The sequence below is a fragment of the Microtus oregoni genome, unplaced genomic scaffold, assembly GCF_018167655.1.
Source record: "Microtus oregoni isolate MIOR12 unplaced genomic scaffold, Mior012 000027F_ref0000203, whole genome shotgun sequence".
NCBI classification, from domain to species: Eukaryota; Metazoa; Chordata; class Mammalia; order Rodentia; family Cricetidae; genus Microtus; species Microtus oregoni.
This window is the reverse complement of record NW_024543086.1, coordinates 2,931,064-2,956,416: the sequence shown is the minus strand read 5'-3', so window position 1 is coordinate 2,956,416 and position 25,353 is coordinate 2,931,064. Positions and strand designations below refer to the sequence as shown.

General features: G+C 47.0%; 1 protein-coding gene across 1 annotated transcript in view; it reads left to right on the top strand.

The window, feature by feature from the left end:
• Adam19 (ADAM metallopeptidase domain 19) overlaps window positions 1-24,795 on the top strand; it is an 85,210-nt gene extending 60,415 nt beyond the window's left edge. The window contains exons 10-23 of the mRNA XM_041676656.1: window positions 868-952; window positions 2,194-2,333; window positions 4,784-4,961; window positions 6,417-6,506; window positions 9,596-9,791; window positions 12,247-12,355; window positions 13,912-14,125; window positions 14,791-14,868; window positions 14,977-15,085; window positions 16,330-16,468; window positions 17,238-17,322; window positions 17,594-17,818; window positions 21,369-21,521; window positions 22,245-24,795. Of these exons, the coding sequence (XP_041532590.1) occupies window positions 868-952; window positions 2,194-2,333; window positions 4,784-4,961; window positions 6,417-6,506; window positions 9,596-9,791; window positions 12,247-12,355; window positions 13,912-14,125; window positions 14,791-14,868; window positions 14,977-15,085; window positions 16,330-16,468; window positions 17,238-17,322; window positions 17,594-17,818; window positions 21,369-21,521; window positions 22,245-22,298 (1,855 nt within the window). The 3' untranslated portion in view covers window positions 22,299-24,795. The remainder of the gene's footprint in view (window positions 1-867; window positions 953-2,193; window positions 2,334-4,783; window positions 4,962-6,416; window positions 6,507-9,595; window positions 9,792-12,246; window positions 12,356-13,911; window positions 14,126-14,790; window positions 14,869-14,976; window positions 15,086-16,329; window positions 16,469-17,237; window positions 17,323-17,593; window positions 17,819-21,368; window positions 21,522-22,244) is intronic.
• Window positions 24,796-25,353: the final 558 nt, after the last annotated feature.

The following is a 25,353-nucleotide window of genomic DNA, read 5'->3' as shown; positions in this document are numbered from 1 at the left end:
ATTTACTTGTCCCTAAAACCTGAGTGGTCACTTGAGGACCGTCCACTCACTGAGCGAGTCCTTGTTTACGGAGACATTTGGCCTGAACTCTAGAACACCTTGAATCTGTTTACAGTAGGCTTCTCCAGAACCGAGTGTTAGTTTGTTAAATGACAAGTGGGGCTTCATTCACCATCTAGTGAATCTAGGAAGCAGGTGTTCATCAGACATCCATTTATTCCTCCTTGTCTGCTCTGCTTGGGTGCCACAGAGAGAGGGATATGTTAAACTGGGGGGTCGGGGGGGCGAAGCTGGCTGCTGACCTGTTAGGACAGAGCAGAGGCGGAAGCAGCTCAGGCCTCCCCCAGCTGTGGTTTGTGAGGCTCCCAGAGAGATGCAGCTGTTTCCTTGGCCTGTGTGTGATTTGAGGACTGAAACATCAACTCCACAGCTGCTTCCCAACTTCCCAGCTTTTGCGCAATGACACATGCCACCGGTTTCCTGGGCCCCTGGTCACCGGTGGACGTGGAGGTGATTCACTGGGGCACCGCAGCCTGTGCCCCACCCTTTCCCTGTACTCCTGCCCCTGACCCCTCTTTGTGAATCAAGAATGGGGCACAGCTGGTCAGGCCCTGCCTTCTTCCTTTCGGAGTCTTTGGGCACATTGTGAGCGCAAAATGACCTTTCTTCTGTGCTACCGAGGGAAGGACTGAGAGGAAATAAGAGGTGTGGTACCCTAAAAGTTGTCCAGTTGGCTGGTTACCAGACTCACCCCTTTGGGAATAATCTGGGAATGTCAGTGGGGTCAGTGCACAGCAGGGCAGCCTGTCCCAGAGGAACAATTCTCTCGGCCCTCACCTGGAATCCCTATCTTTTTCCTCCCTGCAGGGGCAGGTCCTTTCAAGGTACTACCATTGGCCTGGCCCCACTCATGGCCATGTGCTCTGTGTACCAGTCTGGAGGTGTTAGCATGGTGAGTCTCAGACCATACACTGGTACTGCACACGGGGACAGTGACTCTCAAGACAGGAGGCCAGCTTTGAAAAACCAACTTAAAGTGCATTAAAAAGAGCAAATGTTTCCAATGAAGTTAATCAGGTCCCAAGGATGCTAAATTTTCATTCATCCTAGATTATATTGGTTTTTAAGCAATTGTATAAACAGACAGACCTCTAGATCTCTCGTGTACTATTCCACACCAGGGACTGGAGGAGTGAGAGTGGGGACCCGGGGAAGAGGACAGAGGTGGAAGTATTTCTAGTTCGGGTCTCGAGTCCTCGGGTATTGCGTTGTGAAATGAACACCTGTCTCAAGAGTCACAGTTAGGAAATTTCTGTCTTTTGAAAGTCTGACTCAGCGAGAATAGGGGTTTTGTTTTGCTTGTTTGGCTATATAGCTGTGGCTGGCCTGGAAGTCACTGGGTAGACCAGGCTGGCCTCAGTCTTGCTATCTATCTGAAGTGACCTTGAAGTTTGGTTCTTCCTGATTCCAACTCTAGGTGCTAGGACGAAAGGCCCGCACCACCTTGCCTGGTATAAATACCCTTTTCGCTGCTTTTGTTCTCCTGGTTGGTTTTTTGAGGTGGCCCAGACAGCCTGGGCTCAAATGGTCCTCCTGCCTCAGCCTCTATAGGTTTGCATCAGTCCAATAGCTCTACTTACGTTATGCCATAGCTCTGTTCTTTATGTTTTTTTTTAAGTTTTTTTGTTTTGATGATTAAGGTCTCACACTGTGCCAGGTTGTGCATGGGGTGCTCTCAGAGAACAGTGAACCAGGTGTCGCTACTGCTCAACTCAGGGTGCTGTTCCAGGGCTGCATCAACAGGGCATTCACAGTCTGCAACTTAAAAGAACACAGGAAACACAGTCTTTTGAGCATGTAATTTCCTGGTGAAGACAGTGGCTTTAGACTCATTAATAGCAAGTTTTAGAGTGAGAGCCAGTGTGCTCAACATTAGGGCAATCAGTGGAAGCTATCAGGCTCAGGTAATGAAAAGGTGTGCAAGCCAGGCAGTGGTGCACACCTTTAATACCACCACTTGGGAGGCAGACGCAGGATGATCTCTGAGTTCGAGGTCAGCCTGGTCTACAGAGTGAGTGCCAGTACAGTCAGGTCTACACAGAGAAACCCTGTCTCAAAACAAAACCAAATGGCGACAGGGTAGGCAGAGCAGGAATAAAACCCTGACCTTGAATTGAAATCTTTTCTGAACAGGACCACTCCGAGAATGCCATTGGCGTGGCTTCCACGGTGGCCCATGAGATTGGCCACAACTTTGGCATGAGCCATGATTCTGCACATTGCTGTTCTGCCAGCGCAGCCGATGGCGGGTGCATCATGGCTGCTGCCACTGGGTGAGTCAACCAGAAGGATGATGTTGGGGGAGGGGAAGAGTGAAGTGAGAGATACCAGGTCAGCGTGACCCAAGTAGTCCTCCTAGATGGCCCCAGTGAAAATTTTAAACTGTTGATGAAGACATTTAGATGAAGTAGGCAAATGTGTTGTGGGACACTAAGTTCCTCCAAGCAGGTTGGTGCTGGTTGATCACTAGATTGAGTTAGTTTGTTGTAGTTTTCAGTTTTCAGTAATAAAATTGGCCTCAACACACTTTTTTTTTTTTGAGTGCACATGAGAGAGTGTCTTGCCCAATCTGATCTTCAGTTTGTGAATGTAAGCACTCTGCCCACCCCAGTCATCCAGTGTCTGGGGCGTTAAGTATGTGCTACCACACCCATATGCCCAGTTCTTCAGGAAGTCTCTTAGTTAAGGTTTTCATTGCTGTGAAGAGACACCATGACCATGGCAACTCTTAAGAAACCATTTGATTGGGGTTGGCTCAATTATAGTTTCAGAGGTTCAGTCCAGTATCTTTATGATAGGAAGATTGGTGGTGTGCAGGTAGATCATGGAGCTGAGAGTCCTACAACTTGCAGGCAACAGGAAGTGGACTGACAGTTACACTAAGGGAAGCTTGAGCAAAAGAGACCTCAAAGCCCACCCCCACAGTGACACACTTCCTCCAACAAGGCCACACCTCCTAAAGGTGACACTTCTTTGGGGGCCATTTTCTTTCAAACCACCATAGGAAGCTTCATGAGACCCTATTTTGATCATAACCACAAAGCTTGTTCCTTCCATGCCATCGTGATCAGTGTTGCTGGATCCCAGGCCTCTTTGGGAACTCTGTATTGTACAGAACAAGAGGAGAAGGGGGCAGCCACCCATTCCTCAGGGAACCTGTGAAGAATATGAGCAAGGCTACTGAGTCTGCAGCAGATTTTCTAAACCATAGCTTCTTCTCATGTCTGTCCTCAGCTCACACCATGGCGTTCTTCAGAACTCAGGCCACTCCCCAGAAGGCATTGCGGTAGAATTCTTATTCTCTTCCTGCATTCCAAACCACTGGGGTCTGCTTATACTTTCTAGAGAAAGATGGTTCAATGCAGCTTTCTTGTTTGCAGCATTAGTGTTTACTCCTCACTTCTTGGCTGCTGTGACCCCGAAAAAATGATGGGGACGTGTGGGTTACAACTCCACGGGCATATTCAAATTCCTTTGAGTTCATCGTGAAGTCCACCCCTTTCTTCGCCAATCTCAGTAGAGCAGTGGCTCTCAACCTGCCTAACCCTGCGACCCTTTAATACAGTTCCTCATGTTGTGGAAACCCCCAAACATACAATTCTTTTATTGCTATTTTATAATTGTAATGTTGCTGCTGTTATGAATCATAATGTAAATATCTGATATGCAGGCTATCTGATGTCCGACCCCAAAGGGGTCACAACCTACAGAACTGCAGCAGTAGACAAATGGCTGACAGTTGTATTCATTACGACTCTCGTGTGTTTTTAGGTCATTCACACATTGTAGGTTAATGATGAGTAGCAAGTTCCTTGGGGCATACTGTCATACTGGAGGAAGCCTTCAGTGTTAACCTTTAGTTGGTGAGAATTAAGGGCAGCCTTACTGGGGTCTCTGTCTAGAGAGCCATGTGGTGACATAGCAGTTTCTCCATATTTATAGCTTGTTCTGTGTGTGCAGTTGTGTGATTTTCCTACCCATGCCTACGATGATTTTAATTTATAAAGCAGGCACTTGGTAAGAGGTTAAAACCATGAACTCAAACTAGACCATTTAAAACAGTGACAATAATAAAATTTACTTGACACTTAGGACTTGTCCATTTCCAGAAGTTTCTGTTTAATATTTTCTGATCCCTGTTGACTATGGGTAACCAAAACCATGGCCAGCAAAGCTGCAGGCAAGGGACCTGCTGCCCTTTAGGTTTGTTTCCATAGCAGCAGGTGATTTGGGAGCTTTTGTACGCACTCTGGTGATGGAGAGCTCACATATATGTATTGGTCAATGGGATTTGCTTATCTGGAGAACAAAGATCAGCCCTTTAGCCCATTAAGTAAATGAAACCCATGATCTCGGGCTTTCTGGTTCTGTTTTTTTGTCGTGAGAAAATAGATACCCAGCTGGCCTTGAGCCGGCTGGTGTTCTGTTCGGCTCTCAGTATGGAAACCTGTCTTAATGTACTTATTGTCTTTTACTTACTCTAGTTCCCTCGTGGGAAGGACGGATATTGCTGTTCTGTTTCTTAACTTCCATTTTTCATTTGTAATAAGAAAAATGTAACCACATTGCATGCTTATCATTTCGTGATTCAGGATAAAAGAACTCTAAGTTCATGAATTGACGAGTGTCCTGGGGCAGAAGGCATGGGTAGGGCTTTTATTTAGGTGGAGTTAGCTTCCTGGATGGCAGAATGGCGAGCTCATGCCCCCTTGTTCTCTGACAGGCACCCTTTCCCCAAAGTCTTCAGCTGGTGCAACAGGAGGGAGCTGGACAGGTACCTGCAGTCAGGAGGCGGGATGTGTCTCTCGAACATGCCAGACACTCGGACCCTGTACGGAGGCCGGCGGTGTGGCAATGGGTACCTGGAAGATGGCGAAGAGTGCGACTGTGGGGAGGAGGAGGTGAGCGTGGGGCCTGGCTAGAGAGAGGGGAGACCCTACATTGTTGTCAGAGCTTCAGGCCATCAGAAGGACGGCGTGCCAGATCACTTTCTAGTAGCCAGCATTTCCTACACATGGCGACCACAGACCGTTTGTGTGTAAGATGTATGCAGTCTCCAGGTGGATGGTCTCTCTGGCCTCTGCTGCTGTGGGCAATGGCTCAAGCCACAGACCTCCCCAGAGGAGCCCCAGGTGGTGTCTCCAGCTGCCCTGAGTTTACTCTGGAGGCCTGAATCTACCCAGCCGGAAGAGAGCATGAAGCTCACACAGATGAGCGCAGTGAGAAGCCTAAAGATGCCAAGCTTGCACGGTCACGGTTTAGCCTGGAGAAGAGAAGCGGGGAAAGGGAAGCCGAGGAAGGAGAAGCAGAACTCATGGATGGGTCTTTCCTCCTTCGGAATGAGTGTGGAGTGCACACCCCCAGCTCTGTCATTTTTATCAGAAACATGTTTCTTCTCTGGAAAAAAAAAGCAGAACTAGATTGTTTCGCCTCTGGTTTTTGTTTTTTTTGGTTTTTTTTTTTTTTTTTTTTTTTTTTTTCGAGACAGGGTTTCTCTGTGGCTTTGGAGCCTGTCCTGGAATTAGCTCTGTAGACCAGGCTGGTCTCGAACTCACAGAGATCCGCCTGCCTCTGCCTCCCGAGTGCTGGGATTAAAGGCGTGCGCCACCATCGCCCGGCTCGCCTCTGGTTTTTGAAGGATGAGAAAATGTTAACCCTTGCTTGACAGCTGGTGAACAGTAGGTGATGTTGTGGCTGCGCTACTTGAGGTGTCAGTATGATCTCTATGTCGAGAGGTTCTTTTGGTTTTTCTACATGCATTTATTTTGTGTGTGTGCGCGCGCATGCGTGTGCATGCGTATGTAGGTCAGAGAATAACACCAGAGAAGTTGCTTTCCTTTCTCCTTACACCATGTGGAGCCCAGGGATCAAACTCAGGCTGCCAGGCTTGGCAGCGAGTGTCTTCGCCCACTGGGCCATCTTCTGGCCTTGTTTTTAAAACATAACCCTGTAACTTTCAGAGTGAAGGGGCTAGTGAAAGACTGGGAAACATGGACTAAAAGCAAGGATCCGCCCTGGTCCTTCAGAGGGAGCTCTGTTAGGAACGGTGCTGATGGGAGGATTTTGCGGGCTCTGTGTGACCTCATAATTAGAGGATATAATACCTACCCAGAATAGTCCCATCTACCACACAGTCCCATCTAAGCTGTGGTTTCTCTAGGAAGGGTGCACCTGTGTCTCTTCTCTGGCAAATACTCATTACCTTCATGAGATCCTGCCAGGTGATGTTCTAGGGAGCAGAAAACATGGCAGGGCAGGCAGGCTGGAGCTGGAGGTGGCAAGGGCGCCCCCTGCTGGACTCTGACTCTTGCCCTGTTGCTGCAGAGGCCAAAAGCTATCTGTTGTTACCTCCCCAGGAATGTAAAAACCCTTGCTGCAATGCCTCCAACTGCACTCTGAAGGAAGGGGCCGAGTGTGCCCATGGGTCCTGCTGTCACCAGTGTAAGGTAAGTGCCGTCTCCCCCTGCCTCGGGCTCTGAGATGACAGGCTAGTGGGTGATGACTCTGTTTCAGCCTGCATTAAAAGGTCTAGATGCAGGGATTGGGAGAATAGCTCGTAGTAGAATCTGTGGTGTTGGTGTTTTTTTTTTTTCCTTTTTTGGCTCTTTGGTGTGTGTGTGGGGGGGTGCGCCACCCAGCTCTCAAATAAATACACATGGAGACTTATTATTATTTATTAATGCCAGGCCTTAGCATGGCTTGTTTCTTGCCAGTTTTTCTTCACTAATACCATCTACCTTTTGCCTCTGGGCATTTACCTTTCTCTATAATCCATATATGTTTTCTTTCCTTCTTATTCCATGTCTGGCCGTGTGACTGGCTGCCTGGCCCCTTCTTTCCTCGCTCCTTCGTCCTCTCCTCCCAGATTTCTCCTCTGTTTTATTCTCTCTGCCTGCCAGCTCCACCTATCCTTTCTCCTGCCCAGCTATCAGCCGTTCAGTGCTTTATTAGACCGTCAGGTGTTTTAGACAGGCAAAGTAACACAGCTTCACTAAGTTAAACAAATGCAACATAAAAGAATACAGCACATTTTTGCATCATTAAATAATGTTCCACAGTATAAACAAATGTAACACATCTTAAAATAATATTCCTGTGCTTTCATGCTCAGGGACCAGGGTTCAACCCCAGCATTGAGAAGATGGGAAAGGAGAGAGAGAGGGAGAGAGAGAGTGTGTGTTAGGTATTTGGAACTGAGAATGTCCCTTCAACTAAACCTACTGTTTTTCCACCCTGGACCTCCTTGTGTTCAAATCACCCCAAAGAAGTACATACATACATACATACGTATATGTGTATTTATATAAGATTAAGATATATATATCTTTTTATTTTGAAACAAGATCTCTCTCAATTATTCAGGGTGACCTTGAACTTACTCTGGAGTCCAGGCCAGTTCTGACATCACCTCCCAGGAGGGATTGTAGGCCTCAGACACCAGGCCCAGCTAGGCTTCGTTTTTATTTAAACACATTAAAAAGAAAATCGTGATTTTGATTAACATCAGTGGCCATATTGGTAGAAGTCAAGCACCCGGCTGAGAATTTTACACAGGTTTTCTGAGTCAAATCTTCATAGATGGCCTGTGAGGCAAATTTTATTGCCTTCATTTTTAAGGGCAGGAAACCAGGGTCATTAGGGCATGGGCGACATAGTCAAGGGTTCCATCAGGGTGAGAACCCAGTTCTCCCTGACTTTGGAACCCACATTCCTAATATCCATGCAGAAAATAACTTATTACTATTAATGATCACATAGCACTGAATAAGAGAACTTTTTAAATCTAAATCTGATCATTCAAAAAGTTCTGAAATGGAAAAAAAATGATAAGTTTTAGCGACAAAATCTGACCCAAATGGATATGAGACTATTTATTGTCTTTATGAAGAAATTATATCATAAAGTAATATTTTAATTTCACCTTAATGTTGACTATAAAGCTTATCTTAGGCTTTGCTGGGTTATATAATACACATATATAGCAGCAAATATATTTATAATTATACACATCTATTCATATACATTGCATTGTTAGACATATATGTATATATACACACACATACACACACTATTATTCATGTACATATGCATTGTTAGACATATATATGTATATATATATACACACACATACACACACTATTAATGATATTTGTACCTCTGAGTTCTCTTATTAACCTAAAATCTGGACTCTAGAGGAGTTTCAGAATAGAGATGCGGCCTGTCCCGCCCACAGATTACCGAGTGCACATTGTGTAGCTGAGTGTGTGTATGGACTGAGGCTTTTCCTCTTTGCACTGGCCTTCCTCACACAGGCCCGCTAGCAGAGGGGCCTGCCTGCTTTTTCTCCCAAGAAGAGCTTCTGGGTAGCATGGTCTCCGGGATCAAGGGAGGGCTTTGCTCTGAGTCACAGGTGTCCTTGCCTGGCTCAGGGGGACTTGAACATCATCTGTTTGACCTGGCAGCCCCAGAGAGGCTGTGCTAGGTTGAGTCCTTCAAGTCTCAGATGAAGACTAAAGAATAAGCATGAAGTGACCTTTTACCCGGCTCCCATGTGTCAGATGGAGCCTCACAAAGGCTTCCTTGACTTCCAGCCCTGCCTGTGTGAATTCTGGCACTTCACCAACCATCTGAGGTCTCAGCTGTCTGTCTGCAGACTGGCATGAGCACTAAACACTCTGCCGGGGGAAGCCGAAGTCAAAGCTTTTAAATTGGTTTTTTTTTAATTGTTTTCCCAAATGTGCTGTTGTTCGATTCTTTAATCTGCAGAAGAGGATAAGTAGCTGTATCTGTTTCACGGATATTGTGAGGTCAGATGACCTAAGTGTTTAGACAGCACTCAGCCTCACGCTTGGCCTAGCAGCGGGGATGTATTGCTGATGAAGAGTTTGGAGTCGCAAGCTTAGTGTGGCGAGACATGTCTTAGTACTCCAGAGGCTACGGCAGGAGGATTGCCATGATGTCAAGGCTAGTCTGCGCTCAATAATGAGTTTGAGGCTAGTTTCAAGAACAAAACGTGAAGGCTGTAAATTGAAAATTCACACACATGCCAGTCTTCTGTGTGTAGTATGTGCGTGTGTGCGTGGGCATATGTGCACATATCAGGGCACAGATCTGCCACTTACCACGAGACTCTGAGCATTGTGTTTCACTTCTTTATATAGGACTGCCCCTCAAACTAAATGAAGTCCCAATGACACTTAGGTGAAGATGCATAAAGGTACTATAATTGCCCAGGCACGAAATAAACTATAAATTGTTACGTACATATTATTTCTCGCCTGCTTCCTAAGACTGCTGTGAAAAGTTAGTGAGCTGCGTTTGCCTTTGTGGGTACAGTTTCGAAGGTGCTCAGTCCCTGTTCATACCAGAAGGCCAATGACGGCCTGAGCTAATGAAGCCATGTGCTAATAGGTGCTGGGATATCAAGGTAATGGAAAATTGTGATCCGCTGATGAGAGGCTGAGGAGCCCTTGGCTGAAAGGGTTGTGGGACAGGGAAAATATGACTGCATTGCTTTTCTTGTTCTTCAACTCAGCTGGTGGCTCCTGGAACCCCGTGTCGCGAGCAGGCGCGGCAGTGTGACCTCCCCGAGTTCTGCACTGGCAAGTCTCCCCACTGCCCCACCAACTTCTACCAGATGGACGGCACCCCCTGCGAGGGCGGCCAGGCCTACTGCTACAATGGCATGTGCCTTACTTACCAGGAGCAGTGCCAGCAGCTTTGGGGACCTGGTAAGGACCCTGCTGGAGAGCTTGTTGTCTTCCACCCACCGCTTCTGAGCCAGTCTCCCCCCTGGCCACTTAGCATGGCCTAGAACCTTGGCTTCAGAGCGTCTTCAAACACCATCTCTCATCCTCTTAGCTCAAGGGAGACATCCAGGGGCAGCCAGGTGACAGGATTCTTCCTAGTCCCTTGAGGCTTTTAGTTCTAACAGGGTATTGGATAGCAGTACCCTCCCTTACACGCACCAATGAAGTGGAAATGGAGACTAAAAGAAAATGCAAACGACCCTTAAGCTACAAAAGATGCTTAACCTCAGTCATATTAAAGGAAAATAAATTGTAGCTACCATTAAATGGAGTTTTTCACGTATCAGATCACAAAGACAGCAAGTGATATAATAATAGCAACACCTATCATAATATGGTATTGTGGAGGATATGAGGAAACAGACCACTGGAGAAAGCAGTTTAGAGATAGCAGAACTTTTAATGTACTTACTGGTCCCAGTAGTTATATTAGGCTTAATTTGTTTCCACTCACCCTTTTTTCTAAAAAGTTTTTACATGGCATGGAATATATGAGGATATAAAAATAGACATATACAGTAAACATTTATTGATAATAAATCATAAGGGAATTTATTATAAAATAATCTTTCACATATATTTAGTTTTGCCAGCGCAAATTTACACTTTAATCAATGAGTATCCTTGTTTGCTTTTTATATAAAGAATTAAATCTTGGCTAAATAGTTGATGGTACAGGTCGTAGAGGGTCTTCAGCACTTCTTAGAATTGATCGATATCATGATTTTATCATTGTCAGTGATAGGAACACCAACTCACATCAATATGTGGGACAAAAATTGCAAAAATAAGTCTATGGTTTTACCAGAAATTGTTGAAAATTCTGTTTTAACCCCAAATCATGAATCATTTAGTAATTTTTAGTTTTAGTTTTTGAGATACGGTCTCACTGTGTATTGATTGCCTGCTGGCCTAAAATGTACTATGTAGTCCAGGCTGGCCTTCAGTGCTCAGAGATCCACCTGCCTATGCCTCTCAAGTGCTGGGATTAAAGGCATGCACCACACTCGGCTAGGATTATTGTTTGATTACTTGTTTTTTTGTTTTTTTTGTTTTTTTTGTTTTTTTTTTTAAGAAACTCAAGTCTGCCACTCAAGCAGCAGTTTTACAAATCAAACCATCTAACAAAATGCAAACATTAATCTGGTGCTTAACTGCTGAGGTATAATAGTAGGGAAAACATTAAGACTTCGTTTTCCTTGATTAACCCGCTGCACAAGAGACAGCAAGCCAGCAGTACAAACACGGCCGTTCATAATATAAAGTAGCCTCACGTCTGAGCTGAGGGATTTCAGTGCCATTCATTGGCTGTGTGCAAAGTGTGCAAGTGTGTTGAGAACCGTAGATGCCGTGAAGTCACATGATGTAGTATGGATAAGCTCTGCCAGAAACACCTTGGATTCATTACATGTTCTGTTTTTAATTAATTGTGGTCACATTCAGAAACTCGTTACTGTTGCCCATTTTCTGAGCCCCTCTCCCAAGATCCAGGTATGGGACTCCATCTGCCACCATTTCCAGGAGCTGGGAATTAAGAGGACTTAGAAACAGCCTCCAATTGTGCTTGGGATGGGTGTGAAGATGTTTTCGAAGATGTTTATTGTACTGTTGCCAGTTGTAGCAACAGTGTCCTAGGTGCCCTGTAGTACCAGCCAATTAAAAGTAGCCCAGTTGAGTCATGCAATGAATGCCGTGCTGCTGAGTTCCGTGTCCTGAATATGATCACCCCTGCAACAAACTGAGTCACAACACAAAATGCAGAACAGAAAGAGAGAAGATGCTTCCACTGTTTGTTCCATTCTCTCAAGAAGATGCCCCAGAATCGAATATAAGGGATGCAGAAGATAAAGAAGATAGCCAGGTGGTGATGGTGGTACACACCTTTAATTCCAGCACTTGGGAGGCAGAGACAGGCGAATCTCTGTGAGTTTGAGGCCAGCCTGGTCTACAAGAGCTAGTTCCAGGACAGGCCCCAAAGCTACAGAGAAACCCTGTCTCAAAACAAACAAACAAACATAGTTTTCTTCCTAGAAAACACACAGCTAAAGATGGTTGGTTTTCTATAATACAGGAGAGAGAAAACAGGGCAAATTATAAAGAAAAAATTCCAAAGATATGGTTTAGCTCTATAATGTTTTGGACATGGATTATTAATCTTTCGAAGACCAGAAATAGGACAGCCCTTCTTCATTAGCAAGCAAGCTTAACATGCAACTATCATAGGTACACGTCTTCAATGAAGTGTTAAAACCAATCTAAAATAATTTGCCTGAAACAGTCTTGATGAATATAGAAGTATCATATTACCTGAGGCTAGCCCTGCCGCTGGGAGCCTCTGGCAGGCTTGCTCACTGACAGGTGTTTCTTGCACACCTAGGAGCCCGGCCTGCCCTTGATCTCTGCTTTGAGCGGGTGAATGCAGCTGGAGACACCTATGGAAACTGTGGCAAGGGCTTGAATGGCAAATACAGGAAGTGCAGCCCCAGGTGAGGACCATGGGAGAAAAGAGTGACCAAGTGATCCGAGCTCTGTTCTCTTCACTCCCACCTGGCTTCGTGTGGCTGGCCCTTTTAAACAAGCCAGTGAGATCCTGTATCCGTTCTCTCTCTGTTGTTTGATAATACATGGTCCAGTTGGACCTAAGGAAGTAATAAAGAAGTGTGTGTAGCATTGCTTCTTAGGAAGTTGAGCAAGGTTGCTTTGGGGACTCTCTTAGAGCAGGGCAGGATAGCTGGACGTGGTGGCACAGGCCTTTAATCCCAGTATTCAGAGGCAGGTGTGGGCAAATCTCTGTGAGTTTGAGACCAGCTTAGTCTACAAAGCAAGTTCCAGGACACCCAGAGCTGTTATACAGAGAAACCCTGTCAAAAAAAAAAAAAAAAAAAGGCAGGACAGAAGATGGCCCTTTTGGACCATTTTTTTGCAGAGTGCTAAGATTATGGCCTGTTCTTTGATTCATCCCTAGTTCCTTCATTTCTGATTCATTCATCCCAGGCACCCACTGACCCATCTTTTACCTACTCACTTTCCCACTGCCTTTGCAGATTTATCACATGCAAGATGTATATTGAGTGTCTAGAGCAGTGATTCTCACCTTCCTAATGCTGCGACCTTTCAATAGTTCTTTGTGTTGTGGTGACCCCAACAAGAAAATTATTTTTGTTGTGACTTCATAACTGTAGCTTTGTGACTGTTGTGAATTGTAACGGAAATACTTGTTTTCTGATGGTCTTAGGTGATGCCTGGGAAAGGGTCATGTGACCCCCAAAGGGGTCACGACCCACAGGTTGAAAAACACTGGTCTAGAGCATTATGATAATCAGTGTAATAGTTAATAGCTTGGGGTGGTTTCCCCAAGAAGTTCTTTGGTTGAGTTCTATAGCAGATATCTACATGAACAGGGTGAGGAGTCACACTGGTGTATAAAGAAGTGTTTTATGTAGAGAGGTTAGAGAAAAACTGACAGTTGACAAGCCGATAAATACAGTAAGCTGCAATTTGTGGGGACTAGAGGAGAGGGGCCATGAGAAATGAGCATGGCTAGAGGAAGTGGGGTGGATCCTGAGAGACTTAAAGGGGAAGTGGGATGGATCCTGAGAGATTTAAAGGCATTGCTGGAAGAGTTTGGTCTCCTCCTATGGACAGAGCAGTCAGGGGCCTCGGTGTCTGGCAGGTCAGGATAGAAAGAAGGTAGTAACAGGCATGAGTCAGGGAGACTGTAGGAGGGATGATTGACAGGGAGAGAAATGCTCAATCCCAGGAGCAATGAAGTCAGAGGGAGACCCAGCTCCTCGCTGGAGTGTCTGGTTTGGTTGTGTGATGAACATAAGGTGGCAGCCATGACTCATGCCTTGCAGTTATCCTTGAAGCTAGGGCATCTCAAGTTCAGCTCTTGGCCTCGGTCTGAGAGACAAGGAGCCTGCCCCCTCTCTTGGTCTTCCTTGGGTCTCTAAATGGTCCTTGGCCCTACCCTGCCTAACACTGAAGCTCTGCATCCCCAGCTCCTCCCCAGTCTTTGATACTGTCTTCTCTCCCCGCCCAGGGATGCCAAGTGCGGGAAGATCCAGTGTCAGAGCACCCAGGCCCGGCCCCTGGAATCCAACGCCGTATCGATTGACACCACCATCACTTTGAATGGGAGGCGGATCCACTGTCGGGGCACCCATGTCTACCGGGGTCCTGAGGAGGAGGAAGGGGAAGGTGACATGCTGGACCCAGGCCTGGTGATGACTGGGACCAAGTGTGGTCACAACCACGTGAGTCCCTGCCCCAACCTCCCTCAGAAACTGAGATAGAGATAGAAATTGAGAAGTGTGGGCTTTGGAGGAAGGTACCCGGCTCCCAGAGTAATAACATCGCACCCACAGGTACCCGTCTAGAGGTGCCCACCCATAGACTGTGGATTAGGCATGTAAATGAACTCGCCACTGTCATCTGTATTATTAACCATCACATGAAGGAGAAGTAGTCTAAGGGCCAGGGAAACCAAGGAAAATAATGCCGCCCATCTCCTATATGTAATTGTGTTAGTGAAGTTATAAAAACAAAGGAATCCCATGGTACCGATGCCCAGCACAGAGTAAGTTCTGCCACAATTATTATTTTCAGGCATAAGGCTAAAATTAGTACACGTTCATTTTTGGATAGCAGATAATCAAGATAATACCAGACTGTAAATATGTCCTAATTGTTGAATGTAACATTTTAGCAGTGTTTGCTGTCTTCCCCAATCACAAAGGTGATAGCAGAATTTAATTACATGCTGCCCTGCCTTTTGGGGCTCTTTGTGTTTATCACTATAATATATCAGTCGAAGAGTTACCTTTTGGGGTTCCCATTCATCCTCAGTACAAAACTCCCATGTCCCAAGCCTTCCCCATCTCCCTGTGGCTCTACTGATGGCTGCTCACCCTTTCTGCAGATTTGCTTCGAAGGACAGTGCAGGAACACCTCCTTCTTTGAGACCGAAGGCTGCGGGAAAAAGTGCAATGGTCACGGGGTATGTGTGCAGAAGCCTGGGTTCCTGGACGCTGGTGTCCCAAGGGTGTGTTCTGTGGGAGGTCACCGCTCTCCTAGGTGCTGAACTGTCTGTGGCCCCTCACTCTAGGTCTGCAACAACAACAAGAATTGTCACTGCTTCGCTGGCTGGGCTCCACCGTTCTGTAACACCCCAGGAGATGGCGGTAGCATTGACAGTGGTCCTTTGCCCCCCAAGAGTAAGTGAGATCAATGGAGACCATGGGGATGGGTAATTGATGGTCAGGAGCAACCAACCCGTTGGCACTGAAATATGGCATTGTTGTCTACAAATGTGTTGGGCTGGAGTCATAGGTACAGTGGAATACTGGGGGCTGTGAGCCATAGGCTGGATTTGCCTGTTGCAAAGTCCAAGTTAAGTTGGCTTCACTCTCTTCATTCTCCAGGGAGGAGCCAAGAAAAAAGAGGCTGAGTCGGAGGAAGTCAGTTGCTCCTGCATGGCTTGGGCCTAGCTGCCATTTTGTCCTTTTACTGCTAGGAGGGGAAGAGAGATCAAGAGAGACTCTAGGTCTTTGGATAGTCACAGATATTTGCCTGACAAACTAGTAACTAGTCCTTTTAGGGGCACTTGAAATAATCACAGTCCTGGGGTGTACTGTATTGGGTTATTCTGCCTTTTACTAAACAAAGGCTAAGAAATGGGAAAGCAGAGAAGTTTTAAGTTTTATAGTTCTTATGAGAAGTCTGGGGACCTCTACTCCTGTGGCTTCTAAACTTGGTCTTCGAATAATTGCAAAAGAAATTTTTAAAAAATACAAGGCTAAAACCTGGGTGTGGTAGTTTCCACCTGTAATCCCAGCACTCAAGAGGTTGAGGCAGGAGAATTGCTGCAATTGTGAGGTGAATCTGTGCTGCACAGTGAGTCCCTAGGATACACAGTGAGACCATTGTCTTAAAAGACAAACAAAATAACATGTAAAATAGAGTAAAGTGGAGCTTTATTGACCCAAGTGTACTTTGTGTATTTAAACTTAATTCATGTAAACATAATTCGTGGAACTGTTGAGGTGGCTTTGGAACCGACTGTGAGGTTGAGGGTCGAGGGTGAGAGTTCTAATCCCAAGGTGTCTGAGCCAGTATTTTCTGGTCACTGGCCTGCATCTGGGAGGATTGTGATGCAGACTGACTTTATGAAAATCTATTAACTGGAAGCTAATGACAAATGACAGAGTCGGAACTGCTTTGGAGAGCTTTTCTGTCGTTGAAAGAAATTACTGTGGAGTTTTTTTTTTTTTTTAGAAAAGCCAGTGGGCTTGACTCTTAAAGCTAGTATTAGTGCCCCAATAGTATATGATGTATGTTTGTTTAAAATAAGTTGCACAAATGAAATGGAAACCAACTATCCGAGGAAGAATCGAGACTATATCGTTTTACCGTAGCCAGGACAGCCTCTAATCCTCTGGCTTGTGCTCTCTTCCGGCAGGTGTGGGCCCTGTGATAGCCGGGGTGTTTTCGGCCTTCTTTATGCTGGCTGTCCTCGTGTTGCTATGCCACTGCTATAGACAGAGCCACAAACTGGGCAAGCCCTCGGCCCTCCCTTTCAAGCTACGGCAGCAGTTCAGGTGGGATGGGCACTATGCCCGCAAGGACTTGGGGGTCCCTTCTAGTCTGCAGAACCCTAGTGGAAGAGTTGGTGGGTTGGTGGTGATGGGTCTAATTCTGGGGAGATGAATGCAGGGGACATGCCACCTTTATCCCTTCTGACCTGCTCTGTCACCATGGCAGACACGGTTAGGTAATGGCTGTAAGTGATTTCTACTGAGTGTGCTCATCACCTATTCTTCTCAATAGAAAGTACCCAGCCCATTCAAATTGGGGTATGACATAAAATCTCCTTGCCTTCCTCCACCTGGTTAATTTGTACCTCATTTTTTAAAGAGCAACAAACTAATGGACAGAGAAGGGATGGCAAGCTAAAGGCAGTCACAGGAATAGCTAAACATTTACCCGAGAAGACAAATGACTGTTTCATTTAGATATTGATGGAGCATATTCTCAAGAGTCCTATTAAATGTTCTTTGCTGGAAGGGATTTTTTTTTTTTCTGTCCTGACACCTTCTGGGTCAATGCCTGGGGGCGGGGTTCAGTAATGACCAATGAATTTCTGTCTCCTTACTGAGGAGTAGGGGGCAAGACCAATCCCTTCTTTGGATTTCTCCCCTGGTCACGTGTGTACCTATTTATTATTTAGGAGACAGGTTTGAGAGGGTCACCCTAATCTCTCCAGAGGAGGGTTCATTAGGTTTGTCAGTTGGCCTGGGCCAGAGGAGCTCAGTCCACACACAGCCTTGACCGTCTCCCTCCTCCCTGTCCCCTCCTCTTTGTTTCCAGTTGTCCCTTCAGGGTGTCTCAGAGTGGTGGAACTGGCCATGCCAACCCAACTTTCAAGTTGCAGACACCCCAGGGCAAGCGAAAGGTAAAGGCTTTGCACCACTGAGCTTGATTGGTTTCCTTTGATCTCTGTCTTTCTAAGTCTTTCTAAGAGTTCACGGGTGTCCATGGGATTGGTGATGAAAGCCATTCTATTGGTCTGGGAGACACATCAGTTGCTTCTGAAGCCTGCGATCTAATGGGCTGAGTAGGTCAGCGTGTCTGTCCTGCCTTTAAGTGAGACTCTGGTCACCTCATTGAAACACACGTATAGAGAGACTGCCTCATTTCAGCTGTCCCTTGTCTCCTCCATACAGGTGGCCAACACCCCTGAAACTCTCCGAAAGCCCTCCCATCCTCCTCCCCGGCCCCCTCCAGACTACTTGAGTGTTGAACCCTCACCTGTACCATTGCCAGTACACCTGAACCAGGCTGCCAGGAGCTCCCCGGAAACTAGGGCTCAGGTAGAAAGAAAGGAGTCCACCAGGAGGCCTCCCCCAAGCCGGCCCATGCCCCCTGCACCTAACTGCCTCCTGTCCCAGGTAAGTGAGTTCTCAGCAACCCTGTGCTGGGGCATTGCCCATAGCAGGGTGCCTGCAATGAGGGACACTGGAGCCTGGGGTGATGTACTGGTTGGATTTGATCATCTTTCCTTTGTACTGGTGAATCAGATGGATTCCGGAAGTTCAGCAGTAAGAGGAAGAAGTTTCTTCCTTGCACAGTCCCTAAACCACATGATGCCTTTTTTCCTATTTGATTCCACCCACTTTGTACCCCAAATTAGCTTCTTTCAGTTCCCTGAGCTCTTGTTCCCTCCAGTTCATTGCAGATGCTGTTTTGACTCATACATATCCATATCCCTTTGCTTGGCCAGCTCCTATTCATCCTCAGTTGTGATTGGAGATAACACTCCTCCTGAGGGGGCTTCTCTAACGCTTACAAGGCTGAACTTAGTGCCCTGTACCTCTCTCATTGTACCCATCCCTGCAAAGTGTACCCACCAGTTAGCTCCCATTCATCAAGGAGTCTCACTAAAGGGTGCACCTGATGCCTTGCTTATCTGAGGGGGGTCTCTGGGAGGCAGCAGGTCTAGACTGGGCCCCTCATTTGTAGCTGGTAGTCACAGCTTGGAACCCTCACCCAGTGGCTTGTTTGCTTAGCAGGTCTACTCTGGTCTAAGTGCCCCAGTGGAGACATGGGTATTTCTTGGGCAGTGGCCCAGCATGGTGGCTTCTAGAACTGTCTGTGTGTTTGGTGTTAGAGGATTCCTTTCTTTTGACATGGTCCAAAGGCGTCCCCAGGGCTGGGCTTCTCTGATCACAGCAACCACAGGGGCAGTGAGGATTTGGTATGGTCCCTAGGGCATGGTTCCATGAGGGTTTTGTATGGTCCCTATGGCATGGGGCGGTGAGACTTTGGCAGAGCTGAGGGTGTTGGGTTGGGTTCTGTGCTGTGAAGCTGCTGCTTCTAAGTTCCTGGGGGGTGGGGCAGGGATGTGATCTACAAATCCATGTGGGGGAGAGATCGACTTGATGCATCTCGAATTTAGCATACCCAGACTCAGGCCTACCTAATCACTTTAAACACGAATCCGTGACATGGAGATACACATGCCCCTAAATGGGCCTGCTCTGATTATTTTGTAAATTATGACCTTAAACTGAGCGTGCTCAGGGATGCCCACCTTATGAATGCGAATGGACTCTTTGGATAAAGTTGCCTTGCTGCCACCTGTGGAGGGGACGTAGTTTAGCGAATCCTCACCATGCTCTCCTTGCTTGCAGCAGGTTATTGGCCTCTGCTCTGCTTCTTCACTCACCAAGAATCAGGTTATGGCATCCGACTGGCTGCTTTGGGAGGCCCAGTGCTGGGAAACCCAGGGCAGACTTGATCACCTCCTGTGCAGATAACAACCACCCAGGGCTCACTTGGCAGTTTCCCAACTGGGACCTGACACCCACACCCCACTGTCTTTCCCTGAAAAGCCTGAGTTCTCTGGCGCAGTCTAGGTTCCCTCAGAAAGGGTAGAGCTGGTGTGTGAGTTTTTGGTCTCAGACAGTTTTGACTTCTCTAGCTTCACTTTTTGCTCCGAGAAGTCATTCTTGTGTGGAAACCAACTCTGCAATGTGTCTGCTTCCTGTACACCTACCCCGTGCCTAGCTTGGAGTTCACTAGCTCCCCTCATAGACAGGCTAAGGAACTGGCTTTTCTCAAATCTCATCAGCTTGGGGGCAGGCTATAGTTGCCCCTTAAAGCATTTGTTTAAAGAAATTGAATAGTGGGGTTGGAGAGATGGCTTGTGGTTAGGAGCACTTGCTGCTCTTGTAGAGGACCTGAGTTCAGTTCCCAGCACCACATCTGTGAGTTCCAAGGATCTTCTAGATTTTATGGGCACCTGAACACACAGGGCACACGCTCACACACGCACATAATCAAAAATAATACAAATAGCTGGGTATGGCGGTGCCTTTAATTCCAGCACTTGGAAGGCCAAGACAGGTGGATTGCTGTGAGTTCGAGGCCAACCTGATCTACACAGTGAGTTATAGGACAGCCAGGGCTATATAGAAAGATCCTGACTCAAAATAACAACAATGATAATAGTTATTTTTAGTTAAAAATCTGAGTAGCACAGAAATATGTATCTATTTTAGGACATTTGAATAACTCACTGATTTATGTACTTGTTGAGTTGAGGGCTTCCTGCGTACCAACCGCCCAGAAAGCCTGCAACAGCCCCATGACCTAGACAGAAAAGGTGCCCTGCCCCGCCTGCATTTTAGTCCCAGTCAGAGGTGGCTAGAGACAGAAAGTAAAAGCCTGACAAATTATTCAGGTTGGTAGGGATAAAGGCTATAAAAAGAAAGAAATGGAGTAAAATAAAATGACTTGGGGTACCACATGCTAGATAGAGATATGGTTAGGTAATAATAAGGAAAATTTTGCCATCTTGAGAAGGTTAAAAATAATCATCATGCCATGTATAGACAAAAGAAAAAATAATCCAAACAAAGTAGCAACAGTAAAAATCATGGATTCTTAAAGTTTTAATTTGTCCGGGTACTGCTTGTGGGTAGGTGTATGCACATCTCTCTCTCTCTCTCTCTCTCTCTCTCTCTCTCTCTCTCTCTCTTTCTCACACACTCTCACACACACACACTCTTTCACACACACACTCACACTCTTACACACACTCTCTGTCACACACACACACACTCTCTCTCTCTCTCACACACACACACACACACACACACACTCACACCATTCTTTCTGTTTCCCTGAACCACACCCACCCACTGAGATCCCATCCCAGAGTAGCCCTTCCTCTGTCGTCAGTTTGCTCTGTCCCTTCCTGGCTGGCTGCTGTTTACCTCTGTTGGCCTTGGGCAGGGACCGTGGTAGTCTGTTTTGTACACACTCCTCTGCTGGGCCCATTTCAGCTTCTCTGACAGATGACTGTCCTCATTAGCCCTTCCCCGCCTGCTTTGTTCTTTGTGCCTGCTGGAGTCCACATCCCTGGATACTTTTACATTTTTTCTCTCACTGCGGAAACTTCAGAAGTTTCTAGGTTCTCTGATGTTAGAAACAGAGGACAGGGCACATTCTTGCAGATCAACCTGGTGCACCTGTGCAAACAGTCTCTAACATGGCCAACAGGAAGTGTCACACTGGAGATGACCATTTCTATTTATTTATTTATTTGTACATTTATTTAATTAATTATTTTAGTTTTGAGACAGGGTCTCACTACATAGCCCTGGCAGGCCCAGAACTTACTATGTCGAGTAGGCTGGCCTTGAATTCACAGAAATCCACCTGCTTCTACCTCCTGAGTGTTGGACTTAAAAGTGTACACACCATGCCATACCCCATCTCTAAATTTAATATATATAGCCAACTTGTTTTTCAGAAAGTTCTTATTTTTTCCTTAGTATGTAAATATACTATTCCCACCCCGCACTTACACACACATGCGAGTTATTTAAAAATGAGACCGTCTAGTATGTAAGTTATTTGGGTTTGATCCATAAAATGTTAGGCATATTTTCTTTTGAAAGGAGCTCCTCAAATGAGACTTCTTGCTTCCTCCAGGACTTCTCTAGGCCTCGGCCACCCCAGAAGGCACTCCCAGCAAACCCTGTGCCAGGCCACAGGACAGTTCCCAGGCCAGGAGGTGGCTCCCTGCTGCAGCCACCTACTGCCGGTCCTCAGCCTCCCCGGCCTCCCACAATATCTGTTCCAAAGGTGAGTTCCCAGGAGGACCCAGAAATAGCAGCTGGGGACATGTGTGAATGAGAAAGCCATTTGCTCTCATCATCCTGGCGGAGCTTCTAGAACAGAAGCAGGAACAAGGCCTTGCTTGGAGGACTACTTGACTGTACCTTATATGAGCAAAGGATGATTTGCCTTCATTTGAGAAGCCTGAGTTCTGGTGGCTTCCAGCTACCTTGGCACCTGAACAGCTAGGCCACCTTGAGCCCTTGTCTAGATATTCAGACTTAAGATGTACCAGTAAGGTGGTTCACCAGGAAAGATAATTTTTTAAAAAGCCTAGGAAACAGTAGGGACCAGCTCCATAACATTGCTATGAAGGTCAAAGCCATTAATTTATATAAGCCTATCCACTTATGTCCCTTTCCTTAATGCTTCTCTCTGACTGCCCCGTTCTTAGCTTAGTCTGAGAAGTTGGGTCAGAAGGAATAAGGCAAGGAAGCTGGTTGCCATCCCTGAATCATTGGGAAACTGTTGTACTGAAGCCTGATGAAAGAGGAGGGGGCAACGTTTTAGCTTTGGGGCGGCACACAACTTGCTCTAACTGTGAGGGCTGTTGATCCAGGAAAGCAGCCATAGGGACAGACTTCTGAAGATCGTGCTTCTGTTCTTGACTGTCAAGAGCAGGAGGGTAGTTGCCCCTAGTCCCACTGGCCAGCACTGAGGTCACGTATTTCCCTTCCTCTTTCTTTCCAGCTTCCTGAATACAGATCACAGAGGGCTGGAGGAACAACCAGCTCCAAGATCTAGAACTGTATAGAAGTTTCTTGTTTCCCTTGAAGACTCTGGATGCCATGGAAGATCCAGAAAAAAGAAGTCTGCTCGGCCACCTTGAAGCTTCTCCAGCCTTCTGGAGCCCCCCTCATCTCCAGAATCTCCCTTCTCGCCCCAGTGCCTCCTATTTCCTCTGAGGCCCAGAAGGACTTCTATCTGATGGCTTCTAAGTATTGTCCTGTGCAATATACAGCCCTGGCAGGAAAGGGAGGCTGATGGAAGAAGACGGGGAAGATTCTCCCTCAGCCCCCTAGCCAAGAGCTACCAATGACAGTCAGGGAAGGTCTCAAGCTGGAGATCCCTCCTTCTGTGCCCAGCTTGGAGAAGGAATCTACGCAGGTCCCATGCTGGCAAGTACACAGGAGAACTTCTGTTGATTGGCCTTCTTCTGGGATCCAGGTTAGAGAGAGGCTGGGCCTTGCCTGTCTCTTAGCTTTCAGGGACTGAGGAAGCCGCTGCTGCATCCCTGCCCCAGGGCTTGGTCAAGGTGCCTGTTCCTGGTCAAATGACTGCATGCGTCAAGCCATGCTCCCCCGCTGCTCCTCACCTCCCCGCTCCCATATTTACACGGGTCACTCTCTGACTCAGACAGGTACTATTTGTAGGCAGCGTCGACAGCAGTGGGGAGTGGTCAGCCTGTGTCCCCTCTGAGCCGTGATGCCAAAGGTTGTTAGGACTCTCAGAATTCTCAACTGCCCATCCCCATTGTTTCGTGTGTCCCCTCCTCCTCTTCCAACCTCCCTATCCTATGGTGCTTTGATGGTGAAACCACAGCAGCCCTGACTTGCTGGTGACCATATGCTGATGACCGACAAATCAGGATCCTGCCTCACGGGGTAAGCACTGGACTTTCCTGCACTGGATCTCACGAGCATTGAGTTGAGTGAGGCTTGGGTGAAGGAGAAAGAAAGAGGAGCAGAGAGAGAGAACATGCCAGCTCTGCATGTAATTGTGGGTTTGGGCCTCAAGCAGGAAAAGGGTCCTCCCCCTATTTCTGACCTATATCCTAGGTGATATTTTTTGAGGTAGTCACAGGTATACTGAGGGGACAAGCATGTTTGAAATCCCAGTTATGAGGAAAGTATACACAGGGGCACTAGCCCCTCCCTCGTGGTCAGCTCTGAGGTGGGTCTGTTGACTCTAAAGAGATAGCTGATCTCTTTGGAAGCTGCCAGCAGCCACAGTAAACCAGATCTGGGCAGGGGGCCCCCAACCCTCCTCAGCCAGGGTCTTATCACGCACTTCCATTGGTTCTCTCTTAATTACTGCCTATATGTGATCCTCATGAAAAGAGCTCAGGAGGGCGTCTTGGTGCTGTGCTAGTTAGGGCAGTCCCTCCATAGTTGCTGGGCTTGGCCTCTGAGAGGCCATCTTCCATCACCCAAAAGGTGCTGGGATAGCACTCCAGAAGGTCCTCTAGGGGCCTTCCCACCACCACAGCGAGCAGTTACTAGCTCTTAGAAGCCTCCCTGAGGAGGAGACAAGCTTCTGACTCCCATTCATAGAAAACTTCCTGATTGCTCTTCACAGAGGAAACTCTCAACTCGAGCTCTTGGGGTTGTAGGCAGGTGGGAGATGTGGGGTGCATGGCCGAGGGTAGAAAGATCTCAGGAAAACACCTTTCTCCTCAGGGTGACCATGCGGTTCCCACTCCGACTCCCTGAGCCATGATGCAGAAGGTCGCACGGACCTAGGTCCATTTCCTGCCATCTGACAGTTTTCCTTACACGTGCTATGTCAAATGCCCAGTGACTACAGCTTGGGTCCTAAAATCACCCTGCCGCTCACCACCAAGTTAGAAACACCATTTCCCTTAAATCCGACCCCGTACCTTCTAGACGTTCTTGTGGGCTGTGTGGCCTTTCTCCCTCAGCTCAGGAGGCAGGTGGCCCTGAGGGACAGTGCCACAGCAACAGCATGAGCCTTCCGAACCTCGAGCCTTCGGTCCTTTGAACCGTACCAGAAAAAGACTCATTTCCTTGCTCTTCGGTAATCGTTTCCTTTTTTCCTTTGCCATTTTCATTGCTTTGATGCCACCTCCATTCCATAAAATTATACTGTGAACAGGAAGATGGCAGAAACTTGTTTAATTTGGTAGAGGTGCTGGCAGCTACTCTGTTTACAACTTCATGCCCACCTCTGTTATCCAAAGGTTAGGAAGGCTGCCACAGGTAGGGGCCCCTTCCTTTCCTTCTGCACCATGAAGTGTCCCATACAGATACATCTAGACTTCAGTGTCTGTCCCAAAGGGTTGTTTGCCACTCAGGAGAGGAAAGAGACTATTACCACAGAGAGAGAGAGAGGAGGGGATGATTGCGAGAGAACACTTCGGTCAACCTACCCCAAGTCTGGGCATCCAAGGCTGAAAAAAACATTTTCTTGTGCATAGAAAGAAAAATTTAGGCTGGGCGGTGGTGGCGCATGCCTTTAATCCCAGCACTTGGGAGGCAGAGGCAGGCGGATCTCTGTGAGTTTGAGGCCAATCTGGTCTACAAGAGCTAGTTCTAGGACAGACACCAAAAACTACAGAGAAACCCAGTCTCAAAAATAAAAAAAGTGAAATTTAAAAATGTTTGAAATGTATGCCCTGGCAATGCTGAGGCATGCGTGGGCAGCCCGTATATGGAGGTTCTGTTGAACTGTCCATATTGGGTTTCATGGTCTAAGTTGATGAGGACAACTGACCAGGTCTCTTCCGCCATAGAAATATCTGTTCTGTGTCCAGCCGCTATAGAGATGTTAGCGGACACTGAGGTAGGCCAAAGCCAAGGCTCTGATGGGCCGCGGGAAGTTCAGTTTGTAGCTGGGTGTGATGGCACATGCCTTTAGTCCCAACAGAGGCAGGCAGATCTCTGAGTTTGAGGCCAGACTGGTCTACATAGTGAGTTTCAGGACAGCCAGGGCTACGCAGAGAAACCCTGCCTCCAAAACCAAAATTGTATATATATGAGACAGGATCTCATATATCCCAGTTTGGCCTTCAACTCACTGAAAAGCCAAGGACGACCTTGGAATTCCCGAGTGCTAAGGC